At 42.4% G+C, this 18745-nt stretch overlaps 1 protein-coding gene across 6 annotated transcripts; it reads left to right on the forward strand.

Moving 5' to 3' along the window:
* Nucleotides 1–62: 62 nt before the first annotated feature.
* Nucleotides 63–18739, forward strand: dync1i2a (dynein, cytoplasmic 1, intermediate chain 2a). Of its 6 annotated transcripts, none has more exons than XM_079562555.1 (17): nucleotides 63–132; nucleotides 1097–1214; nucleotides 1562–1673; nucleotides 2183–2273; nucleotides 4435–4524; nucleotides 5942–6057; nucleotides 10442–10528; nucleotides 10639–10801; nucleotides 10890–10989; nucleotides 12227–12352; nucleotides 15471–15617; nucleotides 15698–15811; nucleotides 16204–16337; nucleotides 17156–17300; nucleotides 17415–17555; nucleotides 17646–17771; nucleotides 17894–18739. In XM_079562555.1, the coding sequence occupies exons 2-17, from the start codon at nucleotides 1107–1109 to the stop codon at nucleotides 18005–18007; spliced, it is 1914 nt and encodes a 637-aa protein (XP_079418681.1). In that variant the 5' UTR covers nucleotides 63–132; nucleotides 1097–1106; the 3' UTR covers nucleotides 18008–18739. The 6 variants fall into 6 exon arrangements, with proteins under 6 accessions (XP_079418681.1, XP_079418682.1, XP_079418683.1 ...); XM_079562556.1 differs by having other exon boundaries at nucleotides 10445–10528; XM_079562557.1 differs by having other exon boundaries at nucleotides 4435–4494.
* The last annotated feature ends 6 nt before the right edge of the window (nucleotides 18740–18745 follow it).

Here is an 18745-nt window from a genome sequence, read left to right on the forward strand (position 1 = left end):
CTAAAATGACACCACCACATTAAAGCGCTAATATCCTTTTTGACTCTCTGGGCACCAGTAGTTGTCTGTCGGCTCGTTTGTTTTTCCTGTATTAGCAGAAGCTTTGCTGACAGGTTGTTAGCCCACAGTAAGGTTAGTTGATATTTATTATCGACATTGATCTCATTGTCACACCAGTGTGATTCTCCTTCTGCGTCTGTAGACTGTACTTAGACGGAGAGGTTTTATAATTTAACAGAAAGTGGAGGCTTCCGAATGTGTTGCCGTGTGTGAAACACGGCTAACAGCTAATAATGTAAAGAAGCTAATTAAACATTTTACTGAACCCACTGATCCTGTGATCGGAATATCACATCTTGTTAAAGTGGCTGACATCTTCACGAGGATTATAATGCACTCGTGGGTTTCTAGATTAACGTTACTGCCTTTAGCTCGGGTCAAGTGACAAAACTGTCAAAACAATGAAAGCTAATGCTATCTATAAGCGCAGGTCGAATGAATGACGGGATTTCAGTTGAACTACAAAAACGTTGTTTATTTATTAACCAGTTTTTGTGTGAGCATTCGTATAATACAATTTCACCGTGTATTTAAGCGTATAGAAAATGCAGTAGAGTTGGATGAAGCTATGCTAAGTAGCTCTGTGCGGCTGCCCCGATACTGTCATGCAGGGTGGGGCTGCCTGCGTTAGCTGACCACAGTCTCGAGCCAGCTAGCGTAATTCCACAACCAAAATGCTAAATTTGATACTGCAATGTAAAAAGATTTTAAAATCCCATGATGTTATTTAGTAATTTTCTCCTGAACTGATTGTGGGACCTAGATTAAATTAGTTACAGTGTCTTATTTTATTGTTACCCACTTTGTAAGTAGCCATTCTGTTTACCTGGCGCGTGCGTGTAAATTCCAACAACCAGTGTTTAATAAATATTAATAACACAACAAGTGGGTTTTTGTTCCAACTCCAATCATATTTTTATCGGGTGTCACTGTCATGTGATATAGTCTAGATCTGGATTAGTCCTTTTCCTAGCTCAGTCAGATATCAATAGTATATACAATTCACATAACAAATGTCCAACTGATTCATCCTCAGCTGGGTCACCATGTCTGACAAGAATGAGCTAAAGGCAGAGCTTGAGAGGAAGAAGCAACGGTTGGCACAAATCAGGGAAGAAAAGAAGAGGAAAGAGGAGGAGCGCAAGAAAAAGGAGGTAAATCTGATATTCTAATGACCTTTAGCATTTGTTTTTACGTAACTCATTTCAGTTCATTCTAATGTAAATGTTAGTGTCATTTTTGGACAAAGGATGAATGACATAATTATGTTCTATTGACCTATAACTATAAAATGGAAAAGGAAAGCACAAATTATACTCAGTTTATTGTCAGAGGATAATTTGCTTGCCCCAATACTTATATAATAGTTGTCCTGTCCTCTTTGTCAACCTGAACTGTTTACACAAATACTAACAAATGAAAAGAGTCATATTTGAGTTATACAACATGTCTGTTTAATATGCTACCGTTCTGTTATCTCAGCTTCACATGTTTTTTCTAGGCTGAACAGCTGAAGGAGGTCTCTCATCATCAAGATGACTCTGACTTGGACAAAAAACGGCGTGAAGCTGAAGCCCTTTTACAGAGTATGGGCATTGGAGAATCCCCTTCTGGTAGGTTTGACTTAAAATACAAGAACACAGTTTTGACCAATGCAGCAAATTGACATATTGTTTGTTTAATTATTGGAAAAAAATAATGTTGCCAGTGTTGCTCTGCGTAGAAATACTCTTAACCTTCATCATTACAAAAAGCTTGTATACAATTGTATCAATATCAAAACACTTCCACATTTCTAACACCAGGTGGCAGAAGAGATCCACAAAAACATTTAAAGAAAATCCCACAGATTTGCAGTAAAATCACACGAAGATTCAATAGTTGAAATACATTTTTAATTTTAATAAAGCATACGCGATAATAAATATATTACTTTATTTTTCTATGTCTAATTACTGGCTGAACCGTACTATGCTGGCTCGCAACAGCATTAAATAACATTACTTTTCAACTGCGTGCCAGATTGGACCCACATATTTGTGCTAATGCATCTGTCCACTGTTGTGAACACCTAAGCATATTTCAAGTGTTAGAGATGAGCATTCTCTGTGCTATTCGACAGCGCCACCTCCTCCCATGTCTCCCACTGCCAAATCCACGGGTACTCCGAGCGAGGCAGGGAGCCAGGACTCCGATGGAGCGGTGGGACCCAGGTACACACTGCCACTCTATTCCCGGACAAAACCAGTGAATCACTAAAGCTTTCCTGCTCCCTTCTGTGATACATTACACTGAAAACAATGTCATGTTTGTTTTGGTTTTTTCACAATTAGGAACTTTATCTGATTCTGATAAAAATGTCCTCCTTTGCTATTTCTATGCCGATTTTCGCTTCGTGCTATGGCTGTCATGCTTTGTCAAACGTGCTTGTTGTAACTCTGGCAAAGAAAACACGCTGTGGCAAAAGTATCTTGATTGTCAAAGTTTATTTAAGGATATAAATTGTTCTCTGCAGTACATAACATCACTTTATTACTTCCAGGGGAGCAACCACCTGAAGCTTTTCCTAGCATTACAGTGAACGATGACGAGTTTATGCCAACAGAGTGCATGTTTATTTAATTTGTGTGCCGTCGAATTAGGACGATCTTAAATTAACAATAAACCAGCGGGCTGCTTGTGACGCCTGGGGGACTTCTTAACCCCTAATTAGAGCCCCTTCCCTGAGCTGAAACTCAAGCCCCCCCAGTGTCCCATCAGGCCCAGGGAGCTGTTCCCCCTCCGTGTTGACTCATTTCCCTCACCAGCGTGGCCATTTCCTACACACATGGAGGTCATGTTTTCTCCCTGAGGGTGCTCTCTCCGCCGCGCTCTGTCCACACCACACTCAGAGGCTTTGCTGTGGCACTGCTCGGCCCCTCGGGCAGCCTGTTTCATCCGCGTCATCTCATTCACAACTGTTTAAGGAGACATGTTCTTTGACCTCTGGGTTTGGTGTCGGCAGAATTGGGCTGGGCAACATTGCAAAAAAACGAAACATTTATTAGATTTTTTCTTTATTCAAGAAGCAAGTGTGGCATTTAGTGATATTGTTCATTCTGGGGCTGCACAATATATCGCAAAATTCTGAATTCTATGATAACCATAATGCAAAACGCCACAATATATTGCAAAATCACTCTCTTTCATCTGACTGAGTTTTATAGTTCTGTTTTAGTCATACATTTTCTAATGTAGCTCCAACTTTACCCTTGTTTAGGCCCCTTAATGTCTTATTTGACACAATTTGATGGAAAAAAGTAACATATTGCTCATGTTCATTTTATATTTATTTATATCCATATCCTTAGTTCATAAACAAAACCGAAGACGTTTTAAAGCCACGCTGCGTATCATTTCACCTAATAAGTAGAATAAAATACAAACACTCATTTGATTACAGATATTTTCATCATTGAAAAATATCTACAATGCGCGTGTTTGCTGTGAGTGGCTCACCTCTCCTTAGACCTGAGTGTAACTTTACTGGAAGCGGGGCCGTCTCGAGCTTGTCGCCATGGAGATGTTGACTAAAAGAAGCCACATTTGTGATTTGAATAGGTTGGGTCCCCATCCAAGTCCATTCTTTTCTAGGTGGTCGTTAGGAGCATGTTCTGTAATGGTGGCAACTGTATAATCCATAATGTTACGCAGTGTGGCTTTAAAGTGCATATGACACATTAGAAACCCTTTTTGCTAAAACATAGTTATCACAATTATATTTAAGATTTTTGATTAAAAAACATTACCCAGCTTTCTTTAGTTTGATCTTTTTGTGATGTTTATAGTTTCACCTTATTGGAGACTGACAGGAAGTGACATAGATAGAGGCAAACAATTTTAAACTGCTATAGAACTTTGTCTATGTCACTTCCTGTCATCAGTTTAAAAAATAAAAGTAACTTTTCTGCCCAACGTTTCTTCATTAGAATTGCTACTTCACTGAAATAAAATGGTAATTGTTACTTAGATCAGATATTATCCATCTAAATAACAAGTCATATTTTCAAAAGCACTAAAATCTGTCATATGCACTTTAAGTAAAACCTTAGCTTTAATAATTTATTGCTTCCTCCTGCAGCACCACCAAAAGCCTCTTCCTCATCATTGTGATCTGAGAAAGATATAATCACAAATTATTTTGAAGTTTGATTAATTGCCCTATTGTCAGAGCCTTCAATTGGGATGAAACCAAAGTAACCAATCAATTTTTTCCTCACTGGAATTGAACAGATTTGTATGCATGCTGTGTGCCATGATGCTAACTGGATCTTCCCATTTGTGCCTGTGCTTGTCTCTTCACTAATGCTGCCTTGTTGCTGTGACACTAACAAGGACCCTGCACTGGGACTCTGACCCGTCCACACTTCAACTTCACTCTGATTCTGAGCTGGGGTACTGGACACTCTCTTCTCTCCTTTCCTGGTCATTTTCTCTTCTATCAATCTACAGCATGTCTTTGAAAGTCCTTAATATGACCCATTACAGTAGTGAAAGATTATGTTTGTTCATGGAGTGAATAAGCGAATGTGTTTGCCGAGCCTTCACATTCTTGTACATTCACATGCTTAAAGCCATACTACGTAACATTTCACCCAGTAAATGGAATGCATTACAAGAATTTGCGTTTTCTTTTGATTTAAAAAAAATACCTCACAAAACCTCTCCAGTGCGACTCCATGGGGATGTTGTTTTGCTTTGAGTTAAAGGGGCTAGACGCAAGTTAGCCATTTTATACTCACTACTGCCACCTCAGGTCATATGTGAAACTGCACCTTCTATATTAAAGGAATAGGCCACCGTTTTTACATACTGAGATATGTTCTTACCTAGCCTTAGCTGTGTTGTAGCTCTGTCACGCAAACGGAGCAAATACGCAGCCTCTCCCACATGTCATATAGCTCCAAAAAAGCTCACGATAGAAGCTACCAAGCTCTTCCACGTGTTCCCTATTTAAATAAAGTTACATGAAGTGTTTTCATGCGAAGTATATTTACACAGAAATGTAACATGTTGACTTTATAAGCAGATAAAAAGGGGCACTATATTGTGAGGCGTAATGATACGAGGAGCACAACGTCCGCGCAGTAACTCCTAAAGGTTATTGACGGAAGTGAGCGGGGGAAGTCTTTAGGAGTTACTGCGCGGACGTTGTGCTCCTCGTATCATTACGCCTCACAATATAGTACCTCTTTTTATCTGCATCTGCTCGTGCATGACGGCAATTCGGACTCGAAGCAATACCGTTTTTAGTGACAGTGCAGGATTTTAGAGGCAGTTGTGGTGAACAGGCCTGGGCTCATTCTACACATTAGGACATGGCTGGAACATGTAGGGGGAGGAAAATACTTCATTTTAACATTTTTTAACTCTGTATAGTCCCTTTAAGGCTGCACAATAATTGCGCAATATTTCTCAAAATCACAGAGGTCGTCCATCTTGTTTGCCCGTTTTTAATAAATTGAAATGTAAATGTGCTGTTTAAATTTAAAAATAAACACACTAAATCTGTGGATGATTTTGTAAAATACTGCAAAAATATGTTTCGCAATATTCAAGACTGCGCAACTTAAAAAATTAAATCGCATTGTCGGTTTCCAGCTGATGTTTGATGTTTATGTGTTGAGTGTTATTACAGTTAAGTTGCTCTTGTTGATCAGCGACAGAAAACCTGAAATGTTTCGCAGTGTGGCTTTAATTTCAGAAGTGAGTGCAAACATATGACAGGTTATACAGGTGTGTTTAGAAAATGAAATGTTGGTGAAACTTTATTGCTAATATTAATAGTGTAATATTGTAATTCAGTGTCTTTTCTATGCAAACTTTACATTCTTCATTGTAGGAGGGTTGCACCAAAGCTGGGAATGGCCAAAGTCACACATGTAGACTTTCCTCCACGTGAAACGGTTTCCTACACCAAAGAGACTCAAACACCAGTGCTCACCCAGCCAAAAGAAGGTGAAACTTGTATTACAGTATTTTGTACCCCGCAGGATTTTTGTGTTCATCAAATGAAAACCCAGCAAATATTTTCAGATGTGTACATTTCTGTACTTCAACAGAAAATCGTGAATCTTGACACGATTATATGATAAATTTAGGATACAGTTTGTAGAGGAAAGATGATTTTGGATCAGCTTTGCTCTTCCATGTCGCTGTGCATCAAACTGGCTCTGGTCTTATTAATGAGCAGGATGAGAGCGCAGTGACAGGAAGGGGGGCTGTGATGGGAGCGCAGATATAAGGCAGTGCTACAGCTGCTCCCTGTCGCTGAAGCGTGTCGATATTTCTGTAATTGCTGTGTTCCTTCGCTTTATGTGGTTGGTCAAAGAAAAAATCAGTGCTACTACCCACCTCCACATGTTGGACACATGTTGCATAAAATATGCAAAATTTTGCGACCGCAGCACGCTTGTGCCTGATTTTGGTACTGACAGCTGCTGAATAATGTGCTTGACTGGAATTCTGATGAGGATTTCACTTTTGTTTTTCATTTGGATGATTCCATTAAACTGCACGTTTAGTTTTTTGTGATTGATACACTCTGTACATGCAACATTATCATTATTCAGACCCTGACACAATAATAGTTTAATTACATTATTGTTTTGTCTTGAAGATATTGACTTCTTATTCCTATTATTGTTTAGTTTGTGATTTATTTAAAAAAATATCATTGTAGCTTTTAGTTTGTAAAGCCATACAGTAAAACAACAGAGTCACATAAATTAACTAAGCTTTGCTAATATTCAAGCAATGTTTAGAATAATTTGTCATGCAGTAAGTATGCTGCGTGGCAAGTGAGTCTTAAGTAAAGAAATGAGAAACTGAGCAGATCTGCTGAAGGATGAAGCGTCCCCTGTTCTTCTGGCCTCTACTGGGCATTGTAAAACTGTTAAACAGCGATGGTTTCTGCCAGCTGTTCAACACCAAGTCCCCTTCCCCTCTCTGCCACTCTGTAATCATTTCATCAACTCCCTCGCTTCCCTGTCTTCTCCCTTCAGCGAACAGGCACATAACAAAACACACTCAGTGACATTGTGCATTTTCACACCATCACTTCTGGCACTCGATGAGACGGCATCCCCATTCCCAGCACACTCCCCTCGGTGCATTTCTGATGTGTGGGGTGGCATCGGCCTGGGCTCTGATTGAGCGATTTATCATGTTGTCAAAAAGAGGCAACGCGCAGCACTCTCAAGGTCAGCGGGCGGTGGCATTAGAGTACAGGGCTGCTGTGGCCTGGCTACTGCAAACCCAGGGTGCCCTCTGTCAGCAAGATGCTCGCCGAGGGGTCACTCACCTGCTCTACTGCCCTCCTTTTAAGAGCGCTGCAAATGTCCAGAAGGTTCCAGACACAGCACGTGGCTGAATAATGTCTTATTTTGGCTCCAAATTCATCATGATCTAATTTCAGAACAGCGAGAACACTGAAGAACACAGTTAGATGCATTTTATTAATTGTGGTACTTTTTTAAAATTACACTTACCATGAAGAGAGTTTAGAAAATAATAGCAATAGTCTGCCTGGCTGCTTATTTCCTGAATGGAATTAGAAGAAAGTACCATTTTGCACTTGGAAATGTATGTAAAAATGTATGAGTGTAAACTGTTTCTATTCTTGTATGTAATCCACTAAAGGAAGTAATATCACGCTGATGTAGCATGCTTTAATGTTAGTGGTCCACCACAGTGCTCCTAAAATGCACCACTAGGTAATATACGGCATCGATATGCACTTCTCAACAAGAGGCTGTAATTACAGAGTAAGATATTGTTGGAGGTTGGGGGTGGTGGGAGTGGAGTGGCTGGTCTTGTGCAGCGCTTTTAGAAAAAGGCTTGTCATGAGTTTGAGTATGCAGAGCAGTTTAGTAAATCTAATATTTAATTGAATGTGATTGTTTTAATCACTGAATTTGGAGGCAGGTCAAAACTTTTAATCATGAAAACCCTTAATGGCCTTCTTGTTTGAAGTGCCACTTGTAATCGTGGTCAGCTTTTATGCACTTCATGATTACTAGTGTTAAACATCTATTGTATCATGGAGTGGCTATACCAGGAGATTTTTGTGCACTAAATTGCAAAAAAGTCTGTGCTGTAGCAAGATGAGCATTAACATTTGACACTTGCAACACCTGTGCTGCGTTTCAGCTGCACTAGAACATATCACATGGAGAGTTCACTGTGGAACTGGACAAATATAATAGTATTTTTGTAGAACTGGATCAACTGGCTGCTCAGTGATTGTCAGAATACCAGTAGATCTAAATGTTGTATTGTTTAACTTGATCACACCTGCGCCACAGCTAATGCACAGTTTGTGTTAATGAACTACTTGTTGACTCGACCATTGCTATCAATTTGACTTGAGTTTAAACGTTTTGGGCTTAAGATTATAGTAACTATTCAAATGCAGGCTAGAATGCTGAAATAAGAGGCTTCCATGCTGCGCGCACTGTATGCTTCCCCTGCTGGGCTGACGTGATGCCAGAGAGCAGGCCTATAGTCTGTGTATTTACATGCTCTGACGCCTGATGCACAGAAAGCAATAGACACCTGCGGTACAGAGCAGAGGCCATTTAGTTGTACATCAGTGGCCGCATGCCGCGTTTGCATTAATATATTGTCCATGGGCCGAGACCTGTGATTACTCGCCCCGCACCCCCACCGCCTCTGTCTGACTCCCCCAGAAAAAGCTTTTATTTCTTAAGTGGCACAAAAGCCATAATTGGGCCTGCTTTGAGAGGACGTGTCAGTGTATGGGACATTGGTGATCCGGGTGAATTCTGTTAAATGCTACTCCCCCAACCGTCCCCACTTCCTCCACCAACTACCACGGCCTCCCCCCCCTCCCCACACTCCCCGCACATCCCCAGCAGGGTCGCCAGGATCACTAGCTTTTCTCCAAATGGCCATTTTGGCTGGCAGGTGCATTATACCCTTTATTTTCAGATTGTCTATCCGCTCCTAATGCCTGGCAGGTTGATTGCTCTGGCTGCCTCACCAGGGAAAGGGCTGACGAGCACGGCCGGGACTATCTGAAAGACAGTGATTACTGTTTTCCTTTAAGCCTGATTGAGGCCCTTGAAAGGAAAGATTTTAACCTTCTCCTGTTGGTTGCGGCGTATGGTCGTACATTGAAATGTCTTGTGTCATCAACCTGGTTCTGTAAACTCATCAGCGCACCCGGTACACTTCTTCCCCAAACCTGCGCCTGCGAATGGGGCTAAATCACTTTACAGACAAAGTGACAGATGACATTATCATTTAGATTATCTCAGTAGGAAGGAAATTTTGTCATGCGGCGGCGTCATCTTGGGTAAACTGAGACTCGCACCGAGGAAAAAGTGCTGCAGGCAGCGAGCTCGAGTTCAGCTCTGCTCATGAATCTGTTTATCCTGCCTCTGCTCTTGTTTTTTTTTTTTTTTTTTTACATTGAAATCATGGACTATATACTGTCTCAATGCGATGTGTGTAGAGAAAAAAAAGCTGCACGTTTGTCGCCTTTGAGGTAGGGCCGGTGTGCAGTTTGCCAGCTGGTCCGGCCTGTATTTTGTTGTACATTCTTTGAGGTTGAATGGGAGTTGCGAGACCTCCTGCTAGGATGGTAATTGCCCGGGCCCTTGCTGTTCAGGGAGAAGCTTGTCTCGGGGCGGCCAGGCGGAAAACCTCTGTGCCATCCCCATGCCACCTCTGAAGAGCAGGAGACAATCGCAGCATCACCATCTGCCTGTGCGCACCATGCCGTCATCTGGCCGGAGAAGAAAAAAAAAAAAGGGGATGGGCCCGGGCAGCTGCTCCGGCTCCCTCTTGCCCCACACTGCCCCATGGCCTCGCAGGACGCACGGACACGGGGGGAAAAACCGGCTACACTGACAAGCTCCGCTCTTTTCAATGGGCCGCTCTCATTAACCGTTCGGCAAAGACATGGGGTCCCTATGACAACAAGACACCCGCTGAGCTGTGTCTGTTTAACACGAGCCACAAAACTTTCGGGGCTTTAGAGAACCAAGATGCGTTTGAAAGGCGACATTGTGTCACGCAAACCAAACAAATGCAAGGCGGAGATACAAAACCAGTCCATGGCGGGCGGCGCTCATAATCACGGGGTGGAGCTTTTTATTGAAATTGCATAATGATGGAGCAAAGGGGTGACATGTAATGACCAAAAGGTACAAGCTGCTTGATAGATGTGTGGTTTGAGGTTTGAAGATGTTAATTTGTCCTGTTAACTTGTCAGAAAATGTTCAATTTATCTAATCACTACAATTGCAAAAAATTATTCAGTTGTTGTGATTTTTTTTCTATTCATATTTTTATCGATTGTCCTCTTCGTCAAAAGAAGAAGAAGAGGAAGAAGAAATAGCCCCAGCACAGCCAGTGGAGGAGATTCAGACTGAAAAACCCGACCAGAAGGAAGAGGAGGAAGGTACAAAGGCCCCGCCCGAGTCGAAATTTTGTCGAAAGCCTTAAGAAACTAATAACTACTCCATTTGTGTCATAATTTGTTTATCGCGCTTCGGGTTTTTTTGTGCGCAGCGCCCCCTCATGAACTCACGGAGGAGGAGAAACTGCAGATACTGCACACGGAGGAGTTTGTGAATTTCTTCGACCACAGCAGCCGCATTATTGAGCGAGCTCTGTCGGAGCGCGTTGACCTCTTCTTCGACTACAGCGGCCGCGACCTGGAGGAGAAGGAGGGGTAATAATTGGACAACTGGTCTTTCAAAACTTGTAATTGGTCCGAAAGAAGTGCTTTATTGATCTGGGCTCTCTCTTTTACCTCTCAGGGAAATCCAGGCAGGGGCCAAACTGTCTCTTAACAGGCTGTTTATGGATGAGCACTGGTCCAAGCATCGTGTGGTCACCTGCCTAGACTGGTCTCTCCAGGTCATTAATAACAACACTTCACAAAATGCTCCAATTAGTCCAGGAATCAACTGATTTGTTTGCACTACATGAAATCACTGGCACAGCACAATAGTAGGATGGTACCTTTTTAAAGTGTAGGAACAAACGATGTCATCTACTGTCATTCTACTTCATTTCATTGTAATGTGATTAATCCTAGTCCAGTGTAAAGACGAGATTGTTCTCTATTAGGTGTTGCACAATACATCGCCAATTTATTGGCAATTGCGAGACAGCACAACATCTTCCATCTGAGATTTGCACTTCAAAAAGTTCAGTTTCAGTCATAATTTACCTCCATTTTAGCCTCATTTTGGCCGCGATAAAGACTTATTTCTCAGTGCGTTGTCACCATTTTCCTCGTAAAACATGGCGGCAACAAGCATCGCCCCCTTCTCCTGGCTCTTCTCCTTCCTTTTACCATGTCATTACTGTGTGTTGGGCGGCAAAAGTGCAGCCAAATCGCTGCTTAGAGTGAATTCCTTTCTGGAAAAAAACAACACGCATAGTTGCTAATTGAATGTTGAAAGGAATTAACAGCACCAAGCCTTAATACTTTATGATTACGTCGCTTGAGTTTGACAGCTTTAACTCTTGGCCACAAGTCCCTCTGGAAAAGTTAGTTATGTCCCGCACAAATTGTCACAAACCCAGAGTTGGTAATGATTTGTTTCCTCTGGTGTCCAAGGTCATTTATTGCATGATCCGGCAACCACTTGTGACATTGATTGAACACCGGCTCTTTGTTCACGCTGTTTGCTTGCTCAGAGTGAAGCGAAGCCCCTCTGATCTGAATTATGTATTCAACGACTGTAGGCTCAAGATCAGATATTAAAGCCAGCCGAGGTTAATGGTTTGTTTACACGTGGATAGAGTTACTCCGGCTGTGCTTTTGCTACGGCTCCAAGTTTTAAAGGATTTTTTGAACAACTTTGCTTTCATTTCTGCTGTTCCCATGAGCTGGGGAACAATTTGTAATTTATTTTACAGCCATACCACAATCACCTTTTGTAGAGCAGTTTCGAATCACGTTGGGAAAGAAATTACAATGTTTTTTTCTGGGCTGGTGCAACTCTAATGGTGCATAAATCTCACTGGAGTCAGTGTTTGTCAGTCATCAAGCCCTGAGCTGCAGCCCGGGCCCGTTCTCATGGAGCGGAGGAGCCTCGGAGGCACAGCAGCTTTCCGCTCTCACATTCATTTTGTGTGTGTCCAGTATCCTGAACTCCTGGTCGCCTCGTACAACAACAATGAAGAAGCTCCCCATGAGCCCGACGGCGTGGCACTGGTGTGGAACTTGAAGTACAAGAAGGCCACGCCGGAGTACGTCTTCCACTGTCAGGTACACGGCCACCTCTAAGTATATTTGTAAGTGTGAAACCAAGGAAGTAAAAGCCCTGATTTTTCATAACTACTCAAGAAATAATCTACAAGCATTTATCTCACTGTGGGTGAAAAATGCTTCAATAAAACCTCTGGCATAACTTTGACTGCGCTCGCTTCTCCTTAGACTTGACTCGTAACTTTCCTGGGAGCGGGACAGCCCCAGTCCGTCTCCATGGAGATGCTGCTGTTTTGTAGACAACAATGCATTAGGTCCTCTTCCAAAAGCATTATCTTATTGCATAGTTGATGTCTAGCTGATCATTAAGGAGAAAGTTAGGTATCACTCTTGTTTGTTTTTGAGCGTTTAAGGTTCGTTATGCACCGACTACAGTTGATATATAACGTTACTTATTTGAGAAATACTTTATTGTTGCTCACTTTAATTGTAATATTGCAGTGGCTATACTTTTGCAGTTCATTGTGTTGCATTGTAGCACTTTTTAGGGTAATACTTTATTTTACACTACCCTTGATACATTAGTACAATGTAATGTGCTGTATAACAATGTGTAATAACTTGTACCTAGGATTTGTTGCACACATACAGTCGGGAAAAAAAGTATTTGGTCAGTTTCCCATAGACTTTCTATTGGATTTTGGCTAAATACTTTTTTTCCCCAAAGTATATATATATATTTGTAGTTTGGAGGTACATAATGTAACAAGACATAGGACCCTAACTCTAACCCTAACCTTAAAGCAGTACTAAGTAACTCATGACCCTAGAGGCCATAAGCGCCACTGCCGGTGTTGTAGCATGTTGCGTTTTTTTTTTACTCATTAATTTTCCGAGAGAATAAATACTATGCTGACAGAAAAGACAAAGGGAGAAAGGGATTGTGTGTATTGGGGCCTTCGACTCGTAGACAGCCAAGTTGCAATTGTGTTTTTCTGGCCAGAGACACCAGGGGGAGATGAAAGACCTCCCAATCATCCTATTAACACTTGTATTACCCCCAGAGGGAAAAGGATTTATTAAGGTAAACAAGTTACTTAGTACTGCTTTAAGCCCTTATGTCTTATTACAAAAGGTACCTTCAAAGTACTAATACACATTATTCTGTTGTGTATGTACTATATACGTACAGTTATTACAGATTGTTACAAAGCAGATTGCATTGAACTAAATCTAGTTTGGTACAATGTATGAAGGTAGTGTAAAATAAAGTGTAACCAAAAACTCAAAACAAACATGCCAGAGATGACAAATGCTCCTTATGATCATCTAGAAACAGACAATACCTTTGTGCAGTGCGATATCAAATTAAAGTAAATGGAGGAGAACCGAGTGTGTTTGGCTACTTCTATTCAAAGGAAAGTGCAACATCTCCATGGTGACGAGCTGATGATGTCCTGCTTCCAGTAAAGTCAGGTCTGAGGAGAGGAAAGCCTGCTCATTGTAAAGACACGTTTTTATCTTTATCCTTCAGACTTGTATTGTATTCTATTTGTGTTTGGCAGTAGTGCTTTAAGTAGATATTTTATGGTTTGCCTCAGAATAAACACGAACATGCTGTATATTGCCATGAAAAGACACCTTTAAGAGGTTTTTTGACTCCTCTACGCACCTCCCCTCGTGTTTTTTAACCGCTCTGAGTTCACGACACAGGCATTCACCTACGCCACATTTATCCACTCGCACATGTGCGCTCAGACGCCCGTAGGAGTCAGGCAGGACCTGAGCGCGATCGGCTGCAGGAGGATTAAGTGTTTGGGGTTATCATGTGCATCTAAACAACGGGCCCAGTGTTCCGACGTACCGGCAGCAACGCTCCCTCTGCCCCGGGGCGGCCAGAGCAAGACGCGCTGAGTAGAACCACATGTCGCCTTCGGAGCGGATGTACATGCAGGCATAATGCTCCCATGAATAAAACCGACACGAATGTGAATGCAGTCTCTCCCGGTGACTCAATGCCGGGTGCCTTTTCATACCGGTTTATTTATGCGTTGTAGTTTTTGTAACGATTCAACCAAAAAGTGTCAGTCCCGACCACGAAACCCATGAATCTTGTCAGTTAGCAGGGACCATAAATAAAAATGAGGGATAATGTTGGAGACTGGCCCCGAGCTTTGTTTACCTTCCACTGTATCCGCCATGACAAAGAGGCTTACTATTGTGGGCAGCTGCGGTCTGAGGCCGAGTATGCATTTACAAGTTCACGAGCGGAAAAGGTTTGAAAAGCCATGTTGTTTTGTAAAGGTGTATTGAAAAAAAAGTGTGACAAACATGTTGTGGTTAAGTGGTTTGTCTGTTTAAGGCTGTTATTTGCTAAAATACACTTTTCTCGACTCATTCTTACTGTTGGTCAGTCTCAATAAGCTCTTAGTGAGTGACAGGAATTCATCCAATCATAGTGAAGTCATTTGTTCGCTCTGAGTGTCCAAAGAAAATATGACCGTGCAGACTTGACACTTATTTGTGCTCTGTTGATATGTTGTCGCCATGCTGGAATGTCATCTGCATAACCTCTATTATGCGATGGCCTGACATAAATGACAAAACTACAGGTCGACATATCGGGCCGATATTTGGGTATATTACAATATCGGCTGATATCTAATCGGTCACAGGTTTGTACACCTTGGATGGTATTTTATATATTATTATGTTGCAGACTTTTGCTTATAATTTCGGAACCATAAGTCTTAGAGACCCTATGTCCCCGTAAAGCTGTGCTGTCAAAGTTCAACACTGACACATTGCACATTTTAGGAGCATCATACACAGGATTATAGAGAAGACATTTGGAAAAATCAGCCAAAAATCTCGGCCGTGCATAAGACGGCCAATAACAATCCCCCAAAATCGGCATGGGCCAGAGAAAATCCCATATCGGTCGACCTTTAGACAAAAGGACTTCAAGAAGCGACACAAGTAATGCACAGACAGAATTATGCTGTGTAGTTTTGCTGGCCGCATGAATAGTTTATAGCTTTTTCAGTGTACTTAACTGCATGGTACTGTGGCGGTGTCTGTTTCCTGAATGCGCGGCGCTGTGACATGACAGTTGACGACCGCAGCCCTGTCGTCGGGCCGTCTAACCGTAAATGTCGGCTGTCCCTCTCTCTGACAGTCTGCTGTTATGTCCGCCGCGTTCGCCAAGTTCCACCCCAACGTGGTAGTGGGGGGCACGTACTCGGGCCAGATCGTTCTGTGGGACAACCGGAGTAACAAGAGGACCCCTGTCCAGCGGACTCCCCTGTCAGCGGCAGCGCACACGGTAATAATGATCGCCTCCCTTACCCTTTTCGGATGCGGAGGATGACAAAAAAAAAAAGACTGACTGTTATGTGTCTGCAGCACCCTGTGTACTGCGTCAATGTGGTGGGCACCCAGAACGCCCACAACCTCATCAGCATCTCCACTGACGGAAAGATGTGCTCCTGGAGTCTGGACATGCTGTCACAACCACAGGTAGTGTTCGATTAGTCACAAAAATGACAGATAATAGTTAGCTGTGATCTCTGAGTTCTTATAGTTTCCAAATATAAAAGCTATTCTTACTTCTTCTGCCTCATTGTCATATTTGTGATAAAAGTAGACACATTTGGCTGCTTCATTAGAGCAGCCCCGTTTGGTATTTCCGCTGACTTTTTCCACATCTAATTCTTCTCGCTCAAGGAAATGAACTTTGTTAGCTATGTTATTCCATATCTGCTGCCAAGACGGCCTCAATAACGAGCCTCATTTTTGAAAATGTGCTCGTTGAACTTGGATGACACATTGATCAACTGTAAAGTGTAGCTTATAGGTTGTGTTTGGCTGAGCGCGTGTTAACATAAAGCCCTGCTCGTGTGCCTCCGCAGGACAGTATGGAGCTGGTCTTCAAACAGTCCAAAGCTGTAGCTGTCACGTCCATGTCGTTCCCTCTCGGAGATGTCAACAACTTTGTGGTGGGCAGTGAGGATGGCTCTGTCTACATGTCGTGTCGCCACGGAAGGTGAGCACACATTGAAAAAAAAGCAGGGTCTCCTCGTGGGCCAGGTCTGCAGACTGAGGAGACTTGTTAGGCCCACCTCGAGCCGTGTGTCAAATAAATATAACCCACTCACTTCCCAGCGCTGCACACATCCAACACTTGATCTCCTGCTGTTTGAGGTTTCACTCCTGCACAGTCATCCTGTTTTTCTTTTCCGCTTGTCAGTTGTGTTTGTAAAGCTCACTCAACATAAACAGGGCACACATGCAGAGGAAACAAATCATTTTCCCCCCTCTTTTTTTGTACATTTCTTTGGCTATGTGAGTTTGTTTACAGTGGACCCTAAGAGAATTAAAAGTTCAGCACATCCCACAATGTTTCCATTAAGAGTATGCTGGCTGTTCCTCTTGCACACAGGTACGCCTTATACAGTATCAGCTCCTTGTTGGCCCCTCACTGTCCTGCAGCAGCTCTGACACATTGATAGGATAGCCGTTTTTACACAACAGAATCACCTCTGTAATTGAGGGAATAATTTTCCAGCTCATTTACAGCCGTATGATACTCTCATCTCTGTTAATAATGCATAAGCATCACTCATGCTGAGTATTTACCTCTCTACATCAATTATCAGAGCCTCAGTTGGGTAACAGCACTGCAACATGTGGTTGAGGGTGGCACACACTTTTGTCCCCCTGCTGTGAATCACATGATAAAAGTAAGTCATTAAATGGCTTATGTGCGGTGCGTCTCATGTAACGGCTCACAGTGAAACCCTCTGCTGTAGTTGGAGTGAGATGAAAAATATTAACCTCAAATCTACTGGCTGATTTTCACAGCAAAGCCGGCATCAGTGAGATGTTCGAGGGCCACCATGGGCCCATCACAGGGATCAACTGCCACACAGCAGCAGGGCCTCTGGACTTCTCCCACCTGTTTGTCACCTCTTCATTTGACTGGACGGTCAAGCTGTGGAGCACCAAGGTATTTAGCCTCCTTTCAGCACATTAGACATTAAATGTAGTGCTTCTTTTTCTCCAGCAGAGTGGGATAACTTCACTTTGTTTCTACCTTTGCTATGTGTTTTTGTGTACACAGAATAACAAACCGCTGTACTCCTTCGAAGATAACTCGGACTATGTGTATGACGTGATGTGGTCTCCCATTCACCCTGCTCTGTTTGCTTGTGTGGATGGAGTGGGTCATCTGGACCTGTGGAACCTCAACAATGACACTGAGGTATTGAAGCTCAATTAAATATGGCTCACATGAAAGGTGAGCCATAGTAACTGCTCCTAAATGTAAACATATTGTCCTCTTGTGTTTAAGGTCCCCACAGCCAGTGTCACAGTGGATGGGAACCCAGCCCTCAACAGAGTCCGATGGTCTCACTCGGGCAAAGAAATTGCAGTGGGAGACTCAGATGGGCGAGTGCGTGTCTATGATGTTGGAGAGGTAAGAAACTGCCTGATGTGGATTTCTCAGTTGTATGTACATATGTAATAAAGCACATTTGTTTGTGATGTTTTCTTGAGCGTTGCCATAAATGTGATCATATTTTCACGTCCCTTTCACAGCAGACTGCAGTCCCTCGCAGCGATGAGTGGACGCGGTTTGTGCGCACTCTGGCAGAGATCAATGAGAACAGAGACGACGCAGAGGAGCTGGCAGCGCAGCGTCTCGCTGCCTGAGCCCGTTTCCATGGATACAATGTTTCAGGGACCAGCGGAGCACTCGGTATTAACTCTTTTAGGACACAAATACAACTGGACAAAGAGATGAACTCCAACTGAAAAACACTTGTTTCTTTTACCTTGCTGGGGTTTTGCTTTGTTAGCTTGATGGTCTTCCTCTGATTACAATCAACAGGGCTACACACAGGAAGCCATGTTCACAAACAGTCCTTTTACCAGATGCCTTAATTTTTTACTTGGAATACAGTCTTCCCTTCTTGCATACCAACATAAGCCTTATGTTTGAGTTTAATGCCAAATACTGCACCACACTATAGATACGTTTAGGCTTCATGTTAGTCCACAGTTTAAAGCAATCACCCTCTTCTATCCACTGGAATGTAAACATCTCATGACTGTAATCCCGATTTTCATCAGCCTGTCTTTAAACGTAATGACCTGAGCTTTAGCTTTTTAAAAAGTGTCCTGATTCCTAAATGATCTTCTAAAATGTCCTATAACGTCCCAGTTTGTGTTTATACAATACATCTGGTGAGATATCCTATATGCCAGGAAGATAATCGTGTATGCTGTAACGCTCAGTGATTTTCTAGGTCTGTGAAGGTAGATACTTCTAATGAACGTTTCTAATGTATCTCAAAGCTTGTCCTGTGTGAGAATGTGCTCACAATAGACACGAACTGTTTAAAAGATTTATTTCAATAAAATACATTAAATGCATTTAAATTATTTCAC

Source organism: Gobius niger (assembly GCF_951799975.1).
Source record: "Gobius niger genome assembly, chromosome: 9".
Lineage (NCBI taxonomy): Eukaryota > Metazoa > Chordata > Actinopteri > Gobiiformes > Gobiidae > Gobius > Gobius niger.